This window comes from Callorhinchus milii, unplaced genomic scaffold (assembly GCF_018977255.1).
Source record: "Callorhinchus milii isolate IMCB2004 unplaced genomic scaffold, IMCB_Cmil_1.0 Scaffold20, whole genome shotgun sequence".
Taxonomy (NCBI): Eukaryota; Metazoa; Chordata; class Chondrichthyes; order Chimaeriformes; family Callorhinchidae; genus Callorhinchus; species Callorhinchus milii.
Genome location: NW_024704761.1, coordinates 4,124,667 through 4,149,432, shown reverse-complemented (window position 1 = coordinate 4,149,432; position 24,766 = coordinate 4,124,667). Strand labels below are relative to the sequence as shown.

Here is a 24,766-nt window from a genome sequence, read left to right as displayed (position 1 = left end):
AGTTTATCAATATGTGAAAAAGCCTTAGCTGAATATCTGGAGACAAAAAGGCTTGCATTTCCGAGATTTTATTTTGTGTCTTCCGCAGACTTATTGGATATATTATCTAATGGCAACAATCCTATTGAGGTAGGAATAGGACCTTGTTGACTTAAATTGTCACGTTTTAATCAAGCTCACAGAGACGAGATGTTCCATTTAAGAAACCTTTATATAGCAATGTGCATTCTACAGAAAGGTATAGTTACGAATTCAGAAAACAGAATTAATAGTTACAGGAGTTTCTTCCACTTTATCTTTTCTTCTTTGGTCTTTGTTTCTTTTCTTCTTTCTTCTTTATTTGCTAGCTTCTTCTTTTTTCCCAGTTCTGTTCTGAAGAGCAGTGGCTACAACAGGTACATTTATATCTACCTGGTTGTTTGATCTTTCCTTCAACTCTTAACAGATATCATTTACTCAATTTTACTTTTTCATCCCATAAAACCATTTCATTCAAACATTCCTTTTCAATTCTGACTGCATCCTGACCGCATTTGTAAAAAAAAACAAGTCTTAAATAAGAAAAGGTAGCTTGGCGCTGAATTTCCTCCAATTTAGGTCATCCCCTTATCACCCACTAATGCTATTCCTTTGTTCAACCTTTCACCCAAAACATGAACCATTTGGTAAAATCACTTTTCCTCATTTCATTTCACCGAAACAGTGTCTTAATTACACAGTCATTTGCTGTTAGCAGTGGTTAACTCTTGATGACATTACCCATTGATTAAAATGAAGCGTCATAGATCCATTAAGCAGGATATATTTGTAGATTAGCTGTCAATCATGCAAAAATCTAACAAAGAGATACCGTGTTATCAGAACTTTGTCTAATTGTCTTCTAGGTTCATAGGATCACCCAACTGTGTGAAAACCCTCCTTCAGTAAAACATATTTTTTGTTTCAGGTGAGTCATCATTTGTCCAAATTATTTGATAATATGGCTAAACTGAAGTTCAAACTGGATTCAGATGGTGTGCCGATTAAAGTTGCGCTTGGCATGTACAGCAAAGAAGATGAATACGTGGACTTTGATGAGCCTTGTGATTGTAGTGGTCAGGTGAGTCCAAAAATATGCTGCTAGTAATCGTAATGTCAATATAGGTACAACACACTGGTAAGTTTAACTAGTACACTTAGGACCACCCTATCCTTTGGGGTTTGCCAGATTGAGAACAACTTGATATGATCAAGTTGGTCAGCTATTGTCTACGCTCAAATTATTGTACAGCTCCCCTGGCTTCACCCAATACGTCTTGTTGAAGCCATTTCAACTTCAGGAACTTAAATGCATCTCCCCATACACTCACAGATTAGTGTATCGCAACTGGAGCAGCAGTAAGGCTTCTACAATTGTTCTTAACATCCCGGTTTAGAGAGCAGAAAATAAGTCAACATTCCTGTTCCTGATTGCTAACTACCTAGTTTTACTGGAGGTGTGCATGCTTTGTTGAAAATTTATTTTTATCAGTGGATACCTCAAATTGTAAACATGTAGTATTAATGCTTATTTCAATTTACTTTTCTGCCATATATTGAAGCACTTTATTCTTACAATTTCATAAGGTTGAAGTTTGGCTGAATCGAGTGTTGAACAGAATGCGTGCCACATTACGTTTTGAAATCTCTGAAGCTATTTTGGCTTATGAAGATAAGCCTAGGGAGCAGTGGATATTTGATTACCCTGCACAGGTACTTCTAAGGAAAGATAATTCATGTTTTACATGGGTCTCATCTGCATGTTTTCAGATGGACTTTAAGTTACTCTTATTTCTTAAAATAGAAATAGTGTCTCTCTCTTTATATTTTTAAAGATATATGTATTAAAAGCTTTATCATGGGATATCCAATTATAAATATGTCGTCCAATGTTATAATATTATTAGAACATTCATTGCAAATGCTACAGTATTTATTAGAGCATCTATTTGATCCTTTACCTGTACTATAATTCACTTTGTTAGTTATGAGTTGCCATTTACAGAACTTATCCGATCTTACTATTGTCAATGATGTGTCCAGCACATTTTTTATATTGATACAATATCTATTTTAGATTACTCTGACTGGTACACAGATTATTTGGACTGTAGAGGTTGGTATTACATTTGGAAAACTAGAAGAGGGTTATGAAAATGCCATGAAAGAATATCTGAAAAAGCAGGTTTGTTAAATTGAATGTACTCTTCATATTTTGGAATGGTATGTTATGTTTTGCACTTTGTATATGACATTATATGTCACAACCATTAAAATATAAACTTCTGCAAAAGACCATTGTGGTGATCCCATCTTCACAAATATTGACAGTGAGAATGGTGTGTTTGTGTGTCTGGGGCTGGGTGGGGTGACCAGGTGTTGATTTTTTTCACGTCATTCTTACAGTGTACTGAGACATCAGACCCCACCATCCACCCTGAAACATAGTTTCCCTGTAGCTTTCTAAAAAAAACATTAAAGCTACTGAGAAAAGTAATTTGCAATAATATTCATATTGGAATAACATTATATGATTGTAAACAAGTATTTAAAATTGTGCTTTTGTGAAAGATCAGTCAACTGAACTCACTTATCACACTACTGATTGGCAACTTAACATCAGGAGACAGGCAGAAGATTATGACAATTTGTACAATAGAGGTGCATGCTCGAGATGTTGTAGCCAAAATGATTGCAGCTAGGGTAAGTACTCTTGTTTTTCTTCTGTTTGCATTTCTTTGCTGTTAAAGAAAGATAAAGTTAGTCATTCTTATAATGGATAATGCTGGGATTCATAAGTAATAAAGCCACAATTCAATAAAATAGGGATAGACAAACCACATTTACATTTATGTGTGATGGTAGTTCCTAAATTTCAAAAAGAGCAGTGAAAAGTTGTATATTGACAACATATACAGTAAAACCCCAGCTTACCACACTCGGGGTATCGGAATTTGAATCTAACTGGACTGGAAGCCAATTTGTTTTAAAAAATTCACAGTTGATCCATGTGTAGTCTACCACCAGCCCAACTCTCCGAGCATGCCCCAATATCGAGCTGAGCAGCCAACATTACTTTTTTCAGTACTGGCATTGTAATTACGCTTAGCAAGAAATTCTGTCTTGCCAGACCAGATCTCCTCTCCCCCCCAATTACTCTAGCTAGCCGGAGTTTTAGTGTATATTAAAAGGTGGGTTTGCAGAACTTGACCTATTTCTTCTAAACCCACATTTACTACAGTTTATATCTGTGACTTTTAGTTAACTAAAAGTAACATCTTGTATAATCCTTGAACATATTCAAGACTGAGATTGATAGATTTCTTGTAATAAAGGGATTAAGTGATATGGGGATAAGGCGGGTAGGTGGAGTTAGAAGCGATCAGCCATGATCTTATTGAATGGTGGGGCAGGCTCGAGGGGCCAAATGGCCTACTCCTGCTCCTAGTTCTTATGTAATTTGAGCATTGAGAGGCTAATACATTACTCCTTTTTTAAATATGAACATTATGATAGTGTTCACTATCTTCCCTTCCTTCAGTAATTATGCAACTCTAAAAAGTATTAATTGTTTGCAGTTCCTTGAGAATGTTATGGTGTATTCCACCTGACTACATGCCTTGCAGATTTTTGATAAGTTAAGGTCTCTTTACAAGATTAAATATTCACATTTGAATGCATGGAGTAGAAAGGTATTCAATATTAACATAATGATGAAGGTTTTTACTTTTGTTGCAGGTGGAGAATATCCAGGCCTTTACTTGGCAGTCTCAGCTCAGACATCGCTGGGATGATGACCAGAAACATTGTTTTGCTAATATTTGTGATGCTCAATTCAAATATTCTTATGAGTATCTAGGCAATACTCCTCGATTGGTCATTACTCCACTTACAGATAGGTATAGAACATCTGAATTCTCCTCTGTCACCAAACTCATCCTATCCCTGAAACCCACCACCTGCTCCCTTGACCCCATCCCCACTCCACTCCTTAGCTCCCAGCTCCACCTCCTTGCCCCACATATCACAGACATCATCAACCTGTCCCTCTCCTCTGGCTCTGTTCCCATTCCCTTAAAAAACGCCACCATCACTCCCACCTTGAAAAAACCCTCCCTTGATGCGTCGCAGCTATCCAGCTACCGGCCCATCTCCAACCTCCCCTTCCTGTCCAAGGTTCTTGAACGAGTTGTCGCCTCCCAGCTGCGCTTTTTCCTCTCCACCCATTCACTATTCGAACCCCTTCAGTCGGGTTTCCGTGCTGCCCATAGCACAGAAACTGCCCTGGTCAAGGTCACCAATGACATCCTGACCATCTGCGACCAGGGCTCCCTCTGCCTCCTCGTCCTCCTCGACCTATCGGCAGCATTCGATACGGTCGACCACGCTATCCTCCTCCACCGCTTGTCCTCCCACCTCAACCTTCAAGGCACTGTCCTTGAATGGTTTAGGTCGTACCTCTCCCACCGTCTTCACTTTGTTTCCACGAACGGCTTTTCCTCCAGGCCCGCACTGTCTTGTGCGGTGTCCCTCAGGGCTCTGTCCTCGGTCCCCTCCTCTTCACCCTCTATATGCTCCCCCTTGGTGACATCATCCGCAGACATGGGGTTAACTTGCGGATGACACCCAACTCTACCTTTCCTCCTCTACCCTCAACTCCACGACCCCTGATGTCCTGACAGCTGCCTGTCCGACATCGAGTCCTGGACGAAGACAACTTTCTTCAGCTCAACGTGCGTAAAACTGAGGCCCTCCTGATTGGCTCGCGTCAGCGCCGCCGCACCTCTGGCACTGACAGCATCAGCATCCAAGGCTGCACTCTCCACCTGTCAAAGCCATCAGGAACCTCGGGGTTCTGTTCGACCATGAGCTGTCCTTTCTCCCTCATATCCGCGCCACAACTGGCACCGCCTTCCATCACCTCCGGAATATCGCCAGACTACGGCACTACCTCACCCCTCACGCTGCTGAAACTCTGGTCCACACCTTTATCACCACAAGGCTGGACTATGGGAACTCTCTCCTCGCCGGCCTTCCCGGCACCTCCCTCCACAAGCTGCAGGTCATTCAGAAATCTGCAGCTTGTGTACTGTCCCGCACCAGGCTTCGCGACCACACCACTCCCACCCTCGCTCGCCTCCACTGGCTCCCCATCCCCCAGAGAATCGAATTCAAGATCCTCATCCTCACCTACAAGGCCATTCACGGCCTCGCTCCCTCCTACCTCTCTGACCTACTATCCCCCTACTTACCTGCCCGTACCCTCCGTTCCTCTGGCTCCGGTCTGCTGCACATCCCCCGCCCTACCATCGGTGGCCGGGCCTTCAGCCTCTCAGCCCCGAGGCTCTGGAACTCCATCCCCCAGTGCCTTCGCCGCTTCCTCCCTTTCCTCCTTCAAGGCCGGTCTCAAGACCTTTGTCTTTGACTGTGCCTTCAGCTCCCCTCTCGACTCTCTACCCCCTCCTCGCTCCCTCCCCTCACCCTGACCATTTCCCCCCTGCTCGGGTCCTGACCCAACTGTACAGCGCCTTGGGACGTCCTCCCGACGTGAAAGGCGCTCTATAAATGGAATCTTGTTGTTGATTTAGTTATGGAACATCACAAGTAATTCAGTACAAGAAGAGATACTGGAAATTCTCCCCCAATCCTACACCTTGTCAAAGGATAAATTACCTTTCATCTCCCTCATGAAACCCACCACCAGCACTTTTGATCCTACCAACCCGACTCTTGACAACTTAACTATTTTACCCCATAGTAACTAATATCATCAACCGTAGCAGACACAGACCGGGATTTGTGATTGGAAAATTAAGCTCTCAGTTCAATGTTAAAATTGTGAAATCTTCTTGCTTATTTAGGTGCTATATTACATTAACACAGTCACTACATCTGACTATGGGTGGTGCCCCAGCAGGTCCTGCAGGAACAGGAAAAACAGAGACAACCAAAGATCTGGGCCGAGCTTTAGGCATCATGGTTTATGTCTTCAATTGCTCAGAACAGATGGACTACAAGGTAAGATGGGGACATGGTTTTTGCAGTGCCTCCACACCTCACGTGCTGACAGCAATCACCCATCCATGGATGCACACTCCATCTTACTAAGCCATTCCGGAACCTTGGCGTCTTGTTTGATCCTCAACTATCCTTTTTACCCCACATCTTCGCCATGACCCCCTCTGCCATTCCCCACAACATCACCCGGCTCTACCACAGTTTCACACGGCAGGCCGCTAAATCCCTTGTAAATGCATTCATAACATCCAGGCTCAACTATGCAAACTCCTTGCTTTGTCGCCCTCCTCAACTCCTCCCTCCATAGGCTACAGATCATCTAGAACTCTGCAGCCCGTATCCTCGCCCACACCAGGCTCCATGACTCTATCACCCCCATCCTTGCCTGACTCCACTGGCTTCCCATCACACGGAGGATACAGTTCAAGATCCTGGTCCTCACCTTCAAAGCCCTGCATGGCCTTGCTCCCCCCTACACCTGCGACCTCCTAACTCCCTTCCAACCTGCCCACTCCCTCTGTTCAGCAGGCTCTCGCCTGCTTCATGTCCCCCATCTCGCCTGCCTCACTATTGGCGGGCGGGTCTTCTGCCATTCTGCCCCCGCCCTCTGGAACTCCAACCTGCAGTCCCTCTACCTCGCTCCCTCCCTCCCTTGTCTCCTTCAAGACGCATCTCAAGACCCTCCTCTTCGACCATGCTTTTGATCACCCTCCTTCCCCTCTCCTGCTCTCCACCCTCCCCATACCCAACTCCCAGCTCAGGTCCGAAAGACTGCCTTGGGACATCCTCCCGACATGAAAGGTGCTATGCAAATGTAATTTTGTTGTTGCAATGAATATAATCCAAATGCATTTCTGTGAATAACAATGTATAATGTATACAGACAATTTATTGAAGTTCTTTAACAAATTACAGACCTTTGAACAAGGGAAGCTCAGTAGATGTTAATATTTTAACAAATTCTTTTATCAAAGAATTCCATAATTGTTTCTCTACATTTACCTTTTTTATAGTCCTGTGGTAATATCTACAAAGGTTTGTCACAAACTGGAGCCTGGGGCTGTTTTGATGAGTTTAACAGGATATCGGTGGAAGTTTTGTCAGTAATTGCAGTGCAGGTAATTTAAAAGTGCTCAGTTTTCTGCTTTGTTAAAACATTACATTGATTGAATGATTCATTCAGCCTCCACGTGAAAATGTAGCCATCTCATGGCATTAATTCAAACTCTCCTAAGCTGCAGCTTCATTCTGAATGGTTATTTTGCCTGTAGAAAATCAGTGGTTAGTTTACCTTTTATTCTAGCATACAACAACTACAGATTCAGCATTTTCCTGCTGTTTGATCTTATAATTCCTTTCTGTCAACCTTTACTTTTGTCATCCCATGTTTTTTTTGCATGAGATTTTGAATCTTTTAGAATCTGGTTGCCACAATTTTATATCTTGCAGGTGAAGTGCATTCAAGATGCAATACGTGACAAGAAGTTAAAATTTAATTTTTTGGGAGAGTTGATTACACTTGTATCTTCAGTTGGCATTTTCATTACAATGAATCCAGGTTATGCAGGACGTACGGAACTACCAGAAAATCTGAAGGCCTTATTCAGGTAGTTTTCCTGTTTTTGTGGTTTTTAATTAAATAATAACATATCATTTTAGCAGTCTTGTAATCAGCTTGATTATGGGATTTTAATAACCGCATATTACAACCCTGGTAATGAGTAATGTTTCATAATTGCAATAGCAAGACTTACTTTTCTTTCTTTAGACCCTGCGCTATGGTTGTACCGGATTTTGAACTAATTTGTGAAATCATGTTGGTTGCTGAAGGTTTTATTGATGCCAGACTACTTGCCAGAAAATTCATAACTCTTTACACACTCTGCAGAGAACTGCTTTCTAAACAGGTAACTTCTGCTCATTATATAGTTTAGTTTAGTAGATTGTTGTCAACGGACCATACATCTGGACAACACATTTGATTTCCATCCACAATCACAATTTATTTGGCGCAACTATTTTACTTTGCAGTTATTTTTTCTGAACTGGGTAAGTGGCCTAGAAATAATAATAAAAATCCTGCTTATCAGCTTTTTGCTGAGACTGGATGGAGTTGCCTTACAGATGAAATCAAAATGTGTTGCCATTGAAGACTCTGAATACAGTAGGATGAATGACTTAATAGAATACATCTGCCTAGTTTTCTGAAAATGTTTTGGTGATTTGAATATTTTCATAAAAAATATATATTTTAGTCAACTAATGAAAGAAAGGTTTGATGAGAAAAAATGAACACCAAAAATGTGACAATGCAGTCCTAAATTACAGGATCACTATGATTGGGGATTGCGAGCCATCAAATCTGTGTTGGTTGTGGCGGGTTCTTTGAAAAGAGGAGATCCACTTCGTCCAGAGGACCAGGTTCTCATGAGAGCCTTGAGAGACTTCAATATTCCAAAGATAATAACAGATGATTTGCCAGTTTTCATGGGGCTCATAGGAGACTTATTTCCGGCACTCGATGTACCAAGAAAAAGAGATTTAGAGTTTGAAAAGGTAATGTAATTTCACAAATTTTATACCAGGTTTTCAAATACTTTAAAAGCTGTTCTCTTCCAATGATTATCATATCACTAACATTTCATTTATGAGCATTTGAATCTTGTTAAGACTCTTAGTTGGTGTTTAATATTGGATGTTATCATTAGACTACTGTAAAGGTATCAGAGACACCATCAAGCTTTTACCACTTTGCACTGACCCTCTGGAATTCTCTTCTGAAATACCACTACCTCATCCCCTCCCTGTCTAAGGAACTGCACTTTCAGCCACCTCCCTCATAGCCCCCTATCCGCCTCTGAGCTCAGGTTCCGACTCTATTTGTCAAGCGCTTTGAGGCATTCTCCCTATTTGAAAATCTGAAAGTGTCAAATGTTGGGTTCATAAACCCTCAAGAAAAGAAGCATTATGCTCAAGTGTTGTTGATTTAAAAAGTCTTAACAATACAAATTCTCATTGTAAACAGATTTGTATCTCATGTTTGCACAGATTGTTAAGCAATCAGTATTGGGGCTCAAATTGCAACCTGAGGATAATTTTGTGCTGAAAATAATTCAGTTGGAGGAATTACTACAAGTGCGACATTCAGTGTTTGTCATTGGAAGTGCTGGAAGTGGTAAATCCCAGGTAAACACTTTGGTATTTTTGAGATACTATAGTGAAATTGTAAAAAAAAAGGATAGCATAAGTGTTGTTTCTGTATTCTAAGGTTTATAACTTAAATTTGTTAAAACATTAGATTGTTTATTCATAGATTAAAATATGACTGCCGAAATATATTGCAACAAATGTTCAGCACTAATATGAACAGATTGAGTCAGCATTCTGAGCGCCAAAGGTGGTGTTTGAGATCAGCTATAAACTACAACAGCAATTTCAACAACAACTTACATTATATAGCGCTCCTCACGCACGGTAGCGTCCTAGAACTGCTGTATTATTTTCGGAAAGGTTTCAAGCAATATTAGAACAGTCAAATCTGTACCTATCATCAGGCTAAACTCTGTATCCCCTCCTCTTTCTCTTTGACTTTGTAGGTATTGCGTTCCCTGAAAAGTACTTATTTGAATATGAAACGAAAAGCCATATCTATAGATCTTGATCCTAAAGCTGTGACTTGTGATGAACTGTTTGGAATTATTAACCCAGCCACAAGGGAATGGAAAGATGGTAACCTGTTTCTTTTTATTATTCTCAAAATTAAGTTTAAATGTTTCTTGTGTTGGATATTTCCTCCATATTGCCACTCCTTTTCTGCTCATCTATAGAGCACACTGTTTTTTCTGAAACCTTCTTGAGGGGATAACTCATAAAATAGCAGTCTAAATATTTGCACATTAATAATGCCCTACAGGTTTGACAGGCCACTAGGTTTCCTTCTATGCTGTAGATTTCTATGATTCTGATGGCAATTTGAAAATTTCAGTTTGCTAGAAGCTTATTGGATATGAATGATCCAAATTGGTATTGTTAAAATGCTGACTATCAGATTTTACCATTGGAAAAACTATAAATGCTTGCACATCTGAATGTCAACCCTGTTATTTCCTGTAAAATATACATTGTGATTTTGTATTCAGTTAAGCCAGGAAATACAAATGTATATTCAAGTCAAATGAGCAGAAATAACTGTTTACCCATTTACAATACAAAAATACAAAATTACATTTGTAAAACGCCTTTCATGCTGGGAGGATGCCCCTAGGTGCTGAACAGTCAGGGATTAGAACCCGGGTGGGGGTTGTTGGGATCAGTGAGGGTGGAGGGCAGAGAGGGTAGGAGGATGGCCGAAGGCATGGTCGAAGAGGAAGGTCTTGAAGCGTTCCTTGAAGGTGGCGAAGGGAATGTGGAGTTCCAGAGGGTGGGGTCAGAGAGGCTGAAGACCCTACTGCTGATGGTGGGGGACGTGGAGCAGGCCAGAGCCTGCTAATCGGAGGGAGCAGACAGGTTGATAAGGGGTTAGCAGGTCGGAGAGGTAGGAGGGGGACAAGGCCATGGAGGTCCTTGAAGATGAGAATTCTGGACTCGATCCTCTGAGGGATGGGGAGCCAGTGCAGCTGGGTGTGAGTAGGTGTGATGGGGTCATGGAGCCTGGTGCGGGAATGGACATGAGCTACAGAGTTCTGGATGATCTGCAGCTTGTGGAGGGAAGAGTTGGGAAGGCTGACAGCCAGGGTGTTGGCATAGTTAGCATTGATACTTAACTTATGCTGTTTTTGACATACAATAGGTCTGTTTTCAACTATTATGCGTGACCTTGCAAATATCGCACATGATGGTCCAAAGTGGATTGTACTTGATGGTGATATAGATCCTATGTGGATTGAATCTCTTAATACAGTCATGGACGACAACAAGGTTAGTGAATATTTTATTTTTTCTCAGTGTTTAGAACTGGTAGGTGCCCAGAAATGCACACAAGTGATCACTATATTATTTGAATAACTTCGTGTACAGTCAAATACCCTGAAAAAGTCATCTTGGATTTGATTAGTTTTGTGGTTATTAACTTTATTGACTGGAAATTATTACTTCTACGAATGAAACACTTTCACTGCATATACTGAATGGTTTAACCTCCTTGTTTTTAGTGACTGCAGAGTCCCTCTCCACCTTGTTTTCAATCTCAAAGTATACTATTTCATTGTTGATTTACAAGATATACTGTCTTAATTTCTTACTCCTTCTGGTAAGCCAGAGCAATTTTTTATAAAGCTCATTTTGTTTCACTCTTCTTTCAAATATTTCTGTTTAGCCTTTTATTTTTTTCTATTTTAGTTTTCTATTTCTTTCCCCATCATTTCATGTTTTTTAAAAAAAGCTTTTTTTCTTTTTATTTTCTTGTTTTGATTCCCTAGAACTTCTCATAGCTGTAGCGTTTGCATTCCTTAAATCTTCTGTCTCATTTTTTATTTGGCTTCTGTTTGAAGGTGTTAACACTTGCTAGCAATGAAAGAATTCCACTGAATCCCACAATGCGTTTGGTGTTTGAAATTAGTCATCTGAGAACCGCCACACCTGCCACAGTGTCCAGAGCAGGAATACTCTTTATCAATCCCACTGATCTTGGCTGGAATCCGTAAGTTGCAGCTTTTGGTATTTTGCTTGACTCAATTTACAAATAGTACAATTCAGGGTAGGGTATCAGAACGTGAACAGCAACAACAATATAACATTTGTATTGCATCTTTCACGTTGGGAAGACGTCCCAAGGTGTTGGACAATCAGTGTTTCGGATCAATGTTTCGAGCTGGGGATCGAGATCGGGGAAAGTGGAGAGCAGGGGGGGATGGAGGGTGACTCAAACCAAGAACCTTCTGTTCCAAGTCTAGTGGTAAATTGATTGATCAAGATCTCAACCTGAACATCTTGCGTAGTTCAATCAGTTTACCATTACCAGACGTTTCTTGGTATGATTCATGATGGGCGCACTCAACTCTTCACGCTCTGAGATACTATTCTGAAAAAAGAGCACTACATAAATGGGATACATGACATGGAAGACATCAAACTCAAGCTGATACTTGACACTGTTGCTAACTGAATTGTCTTATTTTCTGTCCTTTAGTGTGGTAGCTAGCTGGATTGAAAATCGTGATGTTCAGTCAGAAAAAGCAAATGTGTTGATACTATTTGATAAATACTTACCTGCCTGTCTCGAGAGAGTGAGGACAGGTTTTAAGAAGATTACTCCAATCCCCGAGATTACTATGGTGCAGACAATTCTCTTCCTGATGGAATGCCTTCTGACCCCAGCCAATGTGCCTCTAGATTCTCCCAAAGAACTCTATGAATTATATTTTGTCTTTGCTTGCATTTGGGGTTTTGGAGGTGCCATGTTCCAAGATCAGGTATGACCTGAGGTGTAAGTAACAAATATTGACAGTTCCTAGTAATCTGTGTGTTGATACTGTTGTATGTTTTTGACCCGTAAAATATCTTCTGCAGCTAGTGGACTATCGAGTGGAATTCAGCAAATGGTGGGTGAATGAATTTAAAGCTATCAAGTTTCCATCCCAGGGGACTGTCTTTGACTACTGCATTGATAGTGAAACAAAAAAATTTATATCTTGGTCAGAAAGGTTACCCAAGTTTGAGCTAGATGCTGACTCTCCACTCCAGGTAAATCATTCTAAAATCTTCTTTTAAGAAATGCTTCTGTATATCCAAATAAAAGAAGCCTTACTACTAAATTTCGAATGTGAGCATCATTTTGTTCTATTGATGACTTGCATCCTAATTCTAACCTGTTATGATATAGGCTGCCCTAGTACATACCACAGAGACTGTAAGGATACGCTATTTCATGGATCTTCTGATGGCAATTGGCCGGCCAATAATGTTAGCAGGGAGCGCTGGAACAGGAAAGACTGTACTCATGGGAGATAAATTGACCAGTCTAGAACCTGAAGAATACGTGATTCAGTCTGTCCCTTTCAACTTTTACACAACTTCTGCTATGTTACAAGGTACAATAAAGGGATACAAATTCACTATTGTGAATTTAGGTCAAACTTGTAAGTTTAATCTAATGTTTGCCAAAAAGCCTTATCCAACAATCCTTAATAATTACACTTTTGAAAAGATTAGAAAAATAATGAAATAATTATTTTGAGGGACAGCAGTTAGAATATTTACTGAAAAACCTAGATGAAAGGCCAAACCCCACAGTGTAATTATTGTTGAATAGCAATATAACCAGTTGCATTATTAATTCTGAACTCCCTACAGCTGTTCTTGAGAAGCCACTGGAAAAGAAAACAGGAAGAAATTTTGCACCACCTGGAACCAAGAAACTAATCTATTTTATTGATGATATGAACATGCCTGAAGTGGATAAATATGGAACTGTAGCTCCTCATACATTTATTCGACAGCATATGGACCATGGACATTGGTAAATCTTCTTGTAATAAAGTTACAAAATTAGCATAGTCCCTTGCTGCTGATTTTTTTTAGAAATGAACATGTTGATGGTGAGAACCTAATCTTTTATGCTCGGTGGCAAAATAATAGATTATAGGATAAAGTTATCAGTTTATTCTAGTACATATTCAAGTAAATATTCAGAAATTTATATGCTGAATTAATTTAAACGCACTTAACATGTAGATTTGTATCTTAGGTATGATAGGACCAAGCTGACTTTGAAAGATATTCATAATTGTCAGTATGTTGCCTGTATGAATCCCACAGCTGGCAGCTTCACAATAGATTCCAGACTTCAGGTAAATATGCTGGGCAGAACAGTGGTCAGTTGATAGTGTTTTAGTTTGCAATGGTAATCAATTTTAACTGTGATTGAAACTATAATTTTACAGTTAAACTAACAACTTTTTGGTACACATTTTAGTACTTACTAATAATCTATGATTATTTGAATACTGTATGTTGAAAGCAACTGTTTTTAATAAAATTTAGGGAAAGGTACTGAATAATAAGAATAAAAGGAATAGGTGATAATGGTTAAAAAGTTTCATTTTTAAATTCAGTTCATGAAAAGTCATTGTCAGATCTTAAATAACCCTCCGTTCTGGATATCAACGAAGATGCCACTTGGAACATCTTTATAGAGTGGATACAGCTGGTATGGATGATATTCATTTTGGCATATACTCGTATCAGCTCCTGAACGTGGCACTGCTTAACTTGTATGATCTCTGAATAAAGCAACACTACACTCCATTCTATGTTTCACTGAATTCCTTGCTAGGGAAATTATATGATTCAGTGAAACTATATTTGTTTAATTTGAAGGTTGATTAAAGTAAACAATTCTTTAAGCAGGATATGACTGATAATCACATTTGTCTGGAGAAGAGAATTGCATGGGTGGTATCACTGATGGCCATTATATGAAAATTTTTAATAAATTGATTTTACAATATTGAATGTTTACTTTCTGAATGCAAACCTCACAATGCTACTTTAATTTTTCATTTCAGCGTCATTTCTGTGTCTTTGCTGTGAGTTTCCCCGGACAAGATGCACTTCATTCCATCTACAGTACCATCCTTTATCAACATTTATCTATGCGCAACTTTCCAGCAGGGGTGGTAAAATTCCATACACAGGTGGTGAATGTGGCCCTTGGTAAATAATCAAAGAAATGTAAAGATGAAAAAATATAGAAGCAGGACTTTTTTTTTAAATGTATTATTTGGTGCCTTTTGCAAAATGCAAATATTTTCTTACTAAGCAAAATGTCATGACTATATTACAATTCAGTTGCTCCTTTATAAACTAGTTGCAAAACAATCCACTTTAAGAGTATGTAAAATTAATGTTCGGTTTAATGCCCAAACACCTAACAAATGTATTGGTTTGACCTGCTGACTTCCAGAGCTCTCTGGAATGTGGCATAACAGTATCATCATTGATATTTTGCTTTAACATTTTTTGTTGTTAGTTTAGAAGACTCGCCAACAGTTTTAAAAATGGAGGTACTATAAGAATAATATAATTATTGGCTCTATCCTCAATCTTCAAATTCTTAAAAGCACTCTTCTTTTTCATGAGCAAAGTAGTGTTCATTCTATCATATCCAGCAAAGTAGCTTTGATTTACATAGGGTATGAATTAGTGAGTTATTTGATAGAATGCCTGGCCTTTAACTTATTATTGAATTGGAGCTGGATGATTATAGTTGTTACTTATTTTTATATTGATCATTGGAGAAATATGCCAATTGCAAATCTGTCTGGTCCTCCTTTTAATTTCAGTTTCTCTCACAAATACCCATGACCAATGTTTTCTCTTCCCAATCTGACATACACTCATCCTCTGCAATCCACTGTTCTACACTGAGGCCTGGAAGTTTTATTTGAGGACTGAAACTTTATCCCCTATCCTTGCAACTCTAATGCACCATCACTAAATGTATCCCCTCTCTAACCCCTGTAAATAGTGAGCTGATAAAGAGGAATTATCTGATCAATTAGATTCTTATGAAGAGTTTAAAGAGTAAGATTACAACATGTTAAACCTATTTTTTTTCATAACTATCCATTCTCTCTCAATAGTCTTGCATCAGAAAATCGCAGCAACATTTCTTCCAACTGCAATAAAATTTCATTATGTGTTCAATTTGAGAGACCTTTCCAACATATTCCAGGTATTTTTATGCTTATGTTTCGGCTCCCTGAGCCAATGACATCTTGAACTGAAGCCCCCCCACCCCCTTCTTCCCTTTCATACTAATACACACACACACATAAAGTTCCATGGCCAGTCTATGATGTAATAATTATTAAGAATGAAAGTTTTGTTATTGGTTATAATAGAAAATCCAAGCTGTATCCATAGATAAGTTATTTCAAAAGCTACAACAAAGCATTCCCATCATACTTGCTCCCTTATTATTCACTAACCCTGCACCAATAAGTTACTGAGGCAATGGTATAGTTTATATTTTCCTTTCTGTTGCTTTTATTGTAGGGTTTACTTTTTGCTACACCAGAAGCTGTGAAAACTACTATTGATTTAATACGACTCTTGCTGCATGAAACCTCTCGGGTTTATGGCGATAAATTAGTTGAAAATAAAGATATTGAATCATTTCCAAGAATTCAGGCAAATGTATGCAGAGCAATCTTTCAGGTAATTGATCACTTCACTTCACCCAGAGGTGACTCTTTATTCTACATTGTTTGAAGGGAAGATCCAAATGGGCAATATTCTGATGTTGAGACGATCTTTTGATGTCAGAAACCGCAGAAGAAGTGTTGCCCATTTAATTTTCCAAGTTTGTTTATTTTCTTTTAATATATTAAGGTTTCTTCCGTTCAAAGAATGAAAATTTTCAATGCAATGCAATGCAAGTCAAAATTTGTGTTTTTCACCAATTGCACTTTTTTGTTAAATCTCAAATTTTTTTTCCATGGATAGGAAATTGATGAAAACATTCTTTTTGAATCCCCCAATATTTATTGCCATTTTGCTATGGGTATTGGTGATCCTAAATATTATGCTGTGCAAGACTGGAACACTCTGACTAAACTACTGAAGGATGCTTTGGAGAGCTACAATGAAATCAATGCTGCAATGCAATTGGTAAGTCAAATAAATAAACTAATCTTACAATTTATCAGTAGAAAAATATATATGAATTCTGTTGTACAGTTTTTCAGGCAATGTACAATAATAAAATCTACAAATTAAATCCTTGGGTTTTTAACAGATTGAAAATTATTCATGAAACTTCAAATTATTACATTGTATATTTATTATAATTAACTAACTTAAAATTTATAGGTTCTGTTTGAGGATGCGATGAGCCACATCTGTAGAATAAACCGCATCTTGGAATCACCGAGGGGAAATGCATTACTTGTAGGAGTTGGTGGAAGTGGAAAGCAAAGCCTCTCCCGATTAGCAGCATTTATCAGCGCCTTAGATGTCTTCCAAATCTCTCTTAGGAAAGGATATTCAGTTCCCGACCTCAAGGTACAAATTAATTCTTAAAATTAAAAGCTGGATTTGATTCTTTCTCTTTCCTTTTTAGATGTACATTATTTTCCAAGAACCAAAATAATATTCTATTCTGTAGTTCTATTTTGAACCATTATTTATTTTCTCACCAAGTAGAAAGTTATGCTTTGCACAGTTCATTCCTCTTTGCACTTAATGTTCACTTTATTTTGTGTTATTTCTCATATTAGGCAGACGTTGCTACTCAGTATATCAATACGGGAGTTAAAAATCACGGAACAGTATTCTTGATGACAGACTCCCAAGTGTCAGAGGAGTTATTCCTAGTACTTATTAATGACCTTTTGGCATCTGGTGAGATCCCAGGGCTCTTTCAGGATGATGAGGTGGATAATATTATCAACTCTATGAGAAATGAAGTTAAAGCAGTGGGTCTGCAGGATACCAATGACACTTGCTGGAAGTTCTTCATAGAGAAAGTGAGGAGACAATTAAAGGTATGGTTCATTTTTAAGAATTTCTGTAGTATTGACTTAAATAATTTAAATAAGATGCTCCAGTGGCTTCCCATTGTTTGCAAACATGATTTATTAATCATTGATTCTTTATGCTGACACAAATAATTAGCATAAAGGATTCTGTCAATTATCCATGAACTGAAACAAGGCAATATAAATTTTTTATTCAATTGCTGTTACCATTTTAAAATGACTATAATACAGCAGTATTATGTGCATAAAGCAATGTATTTTTTTAAAAAAACTGTCCACTGCTGAGACCTTTTATTCTACAGGTAGTGCTCTGCTTTTCACCCGTGGGTTCAACTCTACGAATACGTGCTCGAAAGTTCCCTGCTTTGGTGAACTGCACTGCTATAAACTGGTTCCATGAATGGCCAGAAGAAGCTTTGATATCAGTTAGTAAACGCTTCCTTGAGGAAACTGAGGGCATTGAGGTAGGAATGTTTTTAAAAAATCTCTTTAATTTTGCAAATTGTGAATAATAATCAAACCACATTGAGGCAATTTTCGAAGGTGCAATCTTAAATGTATTTTAGTAAACTTTTATATAAAAGTCTTCAGAAGTGATATCACAATTGGTATTCAAACAAAGAAATCACTGCATTGTGTTTCTGTTCTCATCTTTGTGGGTTGGATTTAAGAATTAATGCTACAAAGCTATTCCTGATGATTGAGTATCTTTTTAGAGTAAATAATATTTTATTTACCACCATAGAGTATGAGCTGAAAACAGATGTGTTGACACACCAGAGTTAAATTACATGAATTTCTTACTCACCGTTATTTGCATTGCAATCTATTAAACTATATATTTATTTACTCAATTATATTTCAGCCTTCAATAAAAACCTCAATAAGCCAATTTATGGCCTATGTTCACAAAACTGTCCAAGAAACTTCCTTGACCTATCTAGCCACTGAAAGGCGCTATAACTACACAACACCCAAAACTTTCCTGGAACAAATTAAACTGTATCAGAACTTGCTATTTAGCCAAAGGAAAGACTTGATTGCTAAAATGGATCGACTTGATAATGGTTTGCAAAAACTGCACAGTACTGCTGCCCAGGTTTGTAGATTTGTTAAATGTAACATTCTGTACACTTCCATAAACCTAATAATGAATTTACCATTTTTATAATTATTGTAGTAATTCATTGGGAACCATTATTGCATAACAGGAAGAAAGACTGATAGATGTATACTTTCAGACTTTTGAAAACATATTCATTGAATATGTATGCATATCCATACATCCATCTAACTGGTTAACTATATATCTGGACTGCTGTCCTGTAAAGGAATTATCATGATTGTAATGGAGAAATAAAGATGCGTGAGGCTTTTTCACATCTTTATTTTTACAGGTAGATAAACTGAAAGAGACTCTTGCTCTGCAAGAAATTGAACTGAAGCAGAAGAATGATGACGCGGACAAATTAATTAAAGTTGTTGCCGAACAAACCGATATTGTCCACAAAAATAAAAAAATTGCTGATGAAGAGGAGAAAAAAGTGCAGATCATTAATGAGGTTCTGAGTTTTATATTAAAATAATTGAGATTCAATTTCCCTGAGACTTCCACGTAAGTTTTTACCTCTAAGGTTTATTAAAATGCTGTACTTCATTTATACTTAGAACGTGAGAGAAAAGCAACAGTCTTGTGAAGAGGACTTGGCAAAAGCAGAGCCAGCTCTAGTTGCAGCCCAGGAGGCTCTGAACACTTTAAATAAGGTAACACTGCCAATGTAACAAAGGATAATATATTAATAGAAACTATTATGCTCATTGATTTACTTAAACTTCTTTTACAGCGAGTATGCCATTATTTAAAAATAAATTGAATTCTCATTTTCTTTGGTGAATTTCTAAGAGAAGAGAGTTTCTCTCTCCCTCCCAGTGCCCTGGCCAGCAAATCCACCAAATAAAATTGGTCATTCACTTTATGGCTGTTTGTGGGTCACTGCTGTGCGCAAATTGGCTGCTACGTTTCGCCCACAAAATACACGGTCAATTCACTTTACACTTTACAATTCACGTTAAGTGCTTTGAGATGTCTTGTTTATGGGGTTTTTTCAAATGCAAGGATTATTATTATCTTGAAGCCCTCATATTTTTAATAAAATCAGATTTTGGATTCTTTGTTTCCATTATTATCCCGTCTATTGGGCATTGTTTAATTATTTCGCACGATGGAAAAGTTTTTTGTGCTAGATGCCTGCCAACTGGTGCAAAGGCCCCAGATACTGACCAGATGAGTAAAGTGAAACATTTCTTTTTCTTGGAAAAACTATGTAAATATTATGACTCTATAAACATACATTGTTGTGGAACTTTTACTCTAATCTTTTAATATCTGAATTTAATTTCTAAATACTATTAATCTGTTTTTGTTTTTAGAGCAATTTGACCGAGCTCAAATCTTTTGGCTCCCCACCAGAGGCCGTGGTTCTTGTGATGGCGGCTGTGATGATTCTCTTAGCACCTGGTGGTAGAATTCCGAGGGACAGGAGTTGGAAGTCTGCTAAAATCATGATGGCCAAAGTAGATACTTTCCTGGATACACTAATAAGCTATGACAAGGAACACATCCCAGAAGCTTCTTTGAGAGCTTTTCAGTATGTGAATGAAATACTGAGTCTTCTACCAATTTAAAAGTTGTTAGCTTGTTTAATTGTTAAGTAAATAAACTACCTAGTATTTTGAAGCAAAATTCATTGCATATAAAATAGCAAGTGGTGGTAATAATAAAAGTAAAAGTTCCAAGAATACATTTCTATTGACCCCCAATGTTAATTGAATAAAATCTTAAAAGCTTCAATTGAAGGTCAACATTTACATTATTTAATTCTGATTAGTAGCGATCCACAGAAGTTTCATCTGTTCCTATCTCTGCTCTCAGTTTTTGCTCCAGGCACCTCTTCTTTAGGGGTGACTTAATTTATGATCTAGGGACACATTAGATTGAGATAATCATTTCTGCACTTTTAATCTCTGTTTCTATACTTTTCATAGGCCTTTTAGAGTAAATGAGATGTTTGATCCTGAGTTTATTCGCACTAAGTCTATAGCAGCAGCAGGTTTGTGTTCCTGGTGTATAAACATTGTAAAATTCTATGAGGTTTACCTTGAAGTGGCACCAAAGAGGCGAGCTCTGGCTCAGGCTAATGCTGAATTGGCAGCTGCACAAGAAAAGCTCTATGGTATCACACGTATGATAAATGTAAGTCTGCATTTAATACAAAGTACTTCTTTAACCTAATTATTTATACAATTAATGAGAAATTTGAATACAAGCAATAACTTTAAATCAACTTCTATATGGTTTGAATCTATCTTATCAACTTAACCCATAACTGGGACCAGTATTAATTTTCAGGGTAGCTTTTGAATTTATCTGAAAGGATGTAGATGCACACTTCTGTGTCCTTTGACTCAGTTGGTGGTATTCGTGGTCAGAGAATGTGGGTTCATGCCATGAATGAGCTATTCTAGGTTTCCTTCAGTTCAGATGTGAAATCAGAGTCATGCCTGATTACATGGTTTATGTTATTAACACAAGGTGGGGCTTCAAACTTTTAATTATTTTCCTGTAACTCTTTTTTAATTTTCAGGAACTGAATGATAATTTGGCCACCCTGACAGCTCGTTTTGAAAAAGCCACAGCTGAAAAACTCAAATGTCAACAAGAAGCCGATCATACCAACCAAACAATTTCACTGGCAAATAGGTTTGTGAGAAAGAGCATAAATCAGGACTAAATGATTAAACTGGGCATTCATGCAAAGTAGTATTTTTACAATCAAGCGTAATTTATTTAAACGGGCAATTCATCTGACTTCGGGTCAATAAATGGGAAATACAATTTTGCTTTGTCTTTTGCCCTACCATGGCGGTGAATGGCATTCAATTCCAAATCCATTTTTAAAATCTTTTTTACAGACTTGTTGGAGGATTGGCATCAGAGAAAATCCGCTGGAGTGAATCCATAGCTCAGTTTAAGGAGCAAGACAAAACAATAAGCGGAGATGTACTTCTTATAACAGCTTTTGTTTCTTATGTTGGATATTTCACGAAAAAGTATAGAACTGAACTTTTGAATGATTTCTGGATGCCATTCTTGAATAAACTAAAGGTATCAGACAATTTGCATTGCTGATGTATATTTTTTGTACTGTCATATTTTGGAGAGGTTTGTGTATGCGTACTGTATTTTCCTTTTCTTACACAGATTATTTGGTCAAATAAAGTTTAAGGTTTAGAAGCAGAATGCATTGATGATAATATATATTTAACCACTGAATTAGCACAGCATTGGATTTGGCTGTGATGCCACTTGCAAAAAAAAGTCAAAAGATGTTCATGAAGGCACAACAAAAAATTGGGGGGAAACTTGGAATGGAAGAAAAAAATAGTAATGTTCATAATTTGAATAAAGAATTGTTGTAACACATCACACATTCAAACAATGGTTTGTGTAGAAAAAAAATTCTATCTTGCTCCACCACCCACCCCCCTCTTATTTCTGCTAGTAATAATTGTGATGCCAATTCACTAACCAATGGAAATAACCTTTCTTTAGGTACCTATTCCGATTACTCCAGGCTTAGACCCTCTTAGCCTTCTTACTGATGATGTTGACATTGCTGCTTGGAATAATGAGGGATTGCCTAGTGATCGCACATCAAGTGAAAATGCAACAATCCTCTGTAACACAGAGCGCTGGCCCCTGATTGTTGATGCACAGTTACAGGGTATCAAGTGGATTAAAAATAAATATGGTGATAATTTGAAAACAATAAGACTTGGACAAAAAGGGTTTGTACATCTATTGCATGTTATAATACCTCTTAAAATTCAACATTTTCTGAAAAGTTGAATATATTTCATTTCAAATAATTAAAAGTTACAAATGGATAAACCTATCTATTTAAATAATTATATTATATTATTTTGTTTTCAGGGGTTCATGGCCTCAGTAGAGTTTGAACTATTTTAATGTTATAGTTTATAGCTGATGAAAATCATTGATGTTACTCCAGTTTGGTTTGATGCAGTTTGCTTTTTGTGGACTCTAAATATTAATCTTGTGGAAGCGTAGTGAAGTCAAAGTTACAATATCTTCATTAACTTTTGTTCATACAGTTATCTGGATAGCATTGAACTTGCTATATCCAATGGAGACACTTTATTACTTGAAAATATCGGTGAGTCAGTGGATCCAGTGCTAGACCCTCTACTGGGGAGAAACACCATCAAAAAGGGAAAGTAAGATGTGCTTTTAATTTTTTTTTATTGATTTAGTAATTTAGTAACCAGCCACTGCAGCAATAAATCATTTGGTACCTACTCAACACACTATAAAACTGCTTTACCCTTTAATTCATGAACCCTTTTAATTCAATAATTATTTTATGCATATCTAGATTCCTAAAAATTGGAGATAAGGAAGTTGAATTCCATCCCAAATTCCGGCTGATACTTCACACCAAGTATTTTAATCCCCATTACAAACCAGAGATGCAGGCTCAATGTACTTTGATTAATTTTCTTGTAACCAGAGATGGTCTGGAAGATCAGCTACTGGCTGCCGTTGTTGCTAAAGAAAGACCAGATTTAGAGGACTTGAAGGTATGTGTACGATAGACTTGTATAGAAAGGCTAAGTTGATGCTAAACAGGTAATCACAGGAATTTATTAATAACCAAGTCAAGTTAAACATTTAAAGATTCAAATTTGTTCATTTCTGTTTTATTCTGTGGCATTCATTCAATACACTATAATAAATGTGTTGATGTGAGTAAAGTGCTATTCCATTTGATAATTTAGTTTAATTTGTTAATTTGCACGTATTGATAACTGCAGTCCAAGTATACAAATGTGACTAAAATGGTATTAGTTATTTATAAGTGCACAAATATGAATTTAGTGAACAAAACAGAATAATCATTCACAAACTCAAACACTGCCAGACTTCCTAAATGTTTTAACAATGTCCTCCAATGAAGAGTTGAGCTGCTCTTATAGTCTTTGGGAGATCAGAGATCAAGGAACACACTGCTAAAGTAGGCATTTGGCTTTTTAATGTAAAGCAAATGTTTGGATATCAAAACCAGTTTATTTGTATTTTCAGGCACAACTTACAAAACAACAGAATGAGTTCAAGATTCTTCTTAAACAGTTGGAAGACTCTCTTCTAGCTCGACTATCGGAAGCTTCTGGAAACTTCCTTGGTGATACAGCTCTAGTAGAGAATTTGGAAACAACCAAACAAACCGCCACTGAAATAGAACACAAGGTAAACTAGATACTTTTGTATGTACCTTGTGGCAAATAGATGATGTAATGTTCTCATATAAACCATTTCTCAGTATGTGAAAACACGATCTCCAGTAAAAGGAAACTTTCATTATAGTATTGGGTAACCTAGTAAATTTTCAGGTTTCTCCATTGTGACATATCAACACGTATTTTCACGATGTTGCAGGTAGCTGAAGCTAAGATAACCGAGATTAAGATAAACGTGGCAAGAGAAAACTACAGGTCTACTGCAATGAGAGCATCCTTACTCTACTTCATTATGAATGATCTCAACAAGATCAACCCCATTTACCAGTTCTCTCTCAAGGTAAATATTAAGCCCAAAACAACAAGCTTTCCATAAACATTCCAATATTGCATTATACTGATGTTTTGCGGTGATTGCTGTAATTGCTCACCATCGGACATGCAGTATAAATTGAGTTGATCCACCATGACACCACCTGGAAGTATTTAGATTGCCATTTGCTAACAATAGCAAATATGAGCAGTTTTTTTAAGTTTCAAGAAATTTGAGATAATTCAAAAGTATTTAAAAAATACTCAATTTTATTTGTTGTGCTGGTTAACAGAAAAATGATGCAACCACTTCTTATTTAATATAGGCTTTTCATGTAGTATTTGAGAAAGCCATCCAACGATCAGTGCCAGCAGATGAAGTAAATCAGCGGGTGGTGAACCTCACAGATGAAATCACCTTTTCAGTATTTATATATGTCACCAGAGGTCTATTTGAAAGTCATAAACTTATCTTCACAGCTCAAGTGGCTTTCCAGGTAAATACACATTACAATCTCTGGGGAGGAGCAGCTGGCTGAGATGTAATCAAATATTTAGACTTTTTAAATACTTAATCAAAGCAGTGAGAAAATGTTTCTTATGTATTTTGTGTTACATGT

The 24,766-nt window shown here is 37.6% G+C and overlaps 1 protein-coding gene across 1 annotated transcript in view; it reads left to right on the top strand.

The window, feature by feature from the left end:
- LOC103175553 (dynein axonemal heavy chain 17) overlaps window positions 1-24,766 on the top strand; it is a 47,635-nt gene that overhangs the window by 16,135 nt on the left and 6,734 nt on the right. Inside the window, exons 29-68 of the mRNA XM_007888650.2 lie at window positions 3-129; window positions 947-1,099; window positions 1,606-1,731; window positions 2,096-2,203; window positions 2,590-2,721; window positions 3,757-3,917; window positions 5,880-6,036; window positions 7,050-7,154; window positions 7,486-7,643; window positions 7,805-7,943; window positions 8,365-8,592; window positions 9,085-9,222; window positions 9,633-9,765; window positions 10,826-10,953; window positions 11,526-11,674; window positions 12,164-12,446; window positions 12,544-12,717; window positions 12,857-13,064; window positions 13,327-13,492; window positions 13,721-13,823; window positions 14,541-14,688; window positions 15,618-15,709; window positions 16,033-16,194; window positions 16,483-16,647; window positions 16,849-17,040; window positions 17,256-17,522; window positions 17,819-17,980; window positions 18,382-18,615; window positions 18,914-19,078; window positions 19,185-19,280; window positions 19,947-20,164; window positions 20,562-20,769; window positions 21,161-21,276; window positions 21,489-21,681; window positions 22,129-22,364; window positions 22,692-22,814; window positions 22,973-23,177; window positions 23,680-23,844; window positions 24,034-24,174; window positions 24,473-24,643. Of these exons, the coding sequence (XP_007886841.2) occupies window positions 3-129; window positions 947-1,099; window positions 1,606-1,731; window positions 2,096-2,203; window positions 2,590-2,721; window positions 3,757-3,917; window positions 5,880-6,036; window positions 7,050-7,154; window positions 7,486-7,643; window positions 7,805-7,943; window positions 8,365-8,592; window positions 9,085-9,222; window positions 9,633-9,765; window positions 10,826-10,953; window positions 11,526-11,674; window positions 12,164-12,446; window positions 12,544-12,717; window positions 12,857-13,064; window positions 13,327-13,492; window positions 13,721-13,823; window positions 14,541-14,688; window positions 15,618-15,709; window positions 16,033-16,194; window positions 16,483-16,647; window positions 16,849-17,040; window positions 17,256-17,522; window positions 17,819-17,980; window positions 18,382-18,615; window positions 18,914-19,078; window positions 19,185-19,280; window positions 19,947-20,164; window positions 20,562-20,769; window positions 21,161-21,276; window positions 21,489-21,681; window positions 22,129-22,364; window positions 22,692-22,814; window positions 22,973-23,177; window positions 23,680-23,844; window positions 24,034-24,174; window positions 24,473-24,643 (6,535 nt within the window). The remainder of the gene's footprint in view (window positions 1-2; window positions 130-946; window positions 1,100-1,605; window positions 1,732-2,095; window positions 2,204-2,589; window positions 2,722-3,756; window positions 3,918-5,879; window positions 6,037-7,049; window positions 7,155-7,485; window positions 7,644-7,804; window positions 7,944-8,364; window positions 8,593-9,084; window positions 9,223-9,632; window positions 9,766-10,825; window positions 10,954-11,525; window positions 11,675-12,163; window positions 12,447-12,543; window positions 12,718-12,856; window positions 13,065-13,326; window positions 13,493-13,720; window positions 13,824-14,540; window positions 14,689-15,617; window positions 15,710-16,032; window positions 16,195-16,482; window positions 16,648-16,848; window positions 17,041-17,255; window positions 17,523-17,818; window positions 17,981-18,381; window positions 18,616-18,913; window positions 19,079-19,184; window positions 19,281-19,946; window positions 20,165-20,561; window positions 20,770-21,160; window positions 21,277-21,488; window positions 21,682-22,128; window positions 22,365-22,691; window positions 22,815-22,972; window positions 23,178-23,679; window positions 23,845-24,033; window positions 24,175-24,472; window positions 24,644-24,766) is intronic.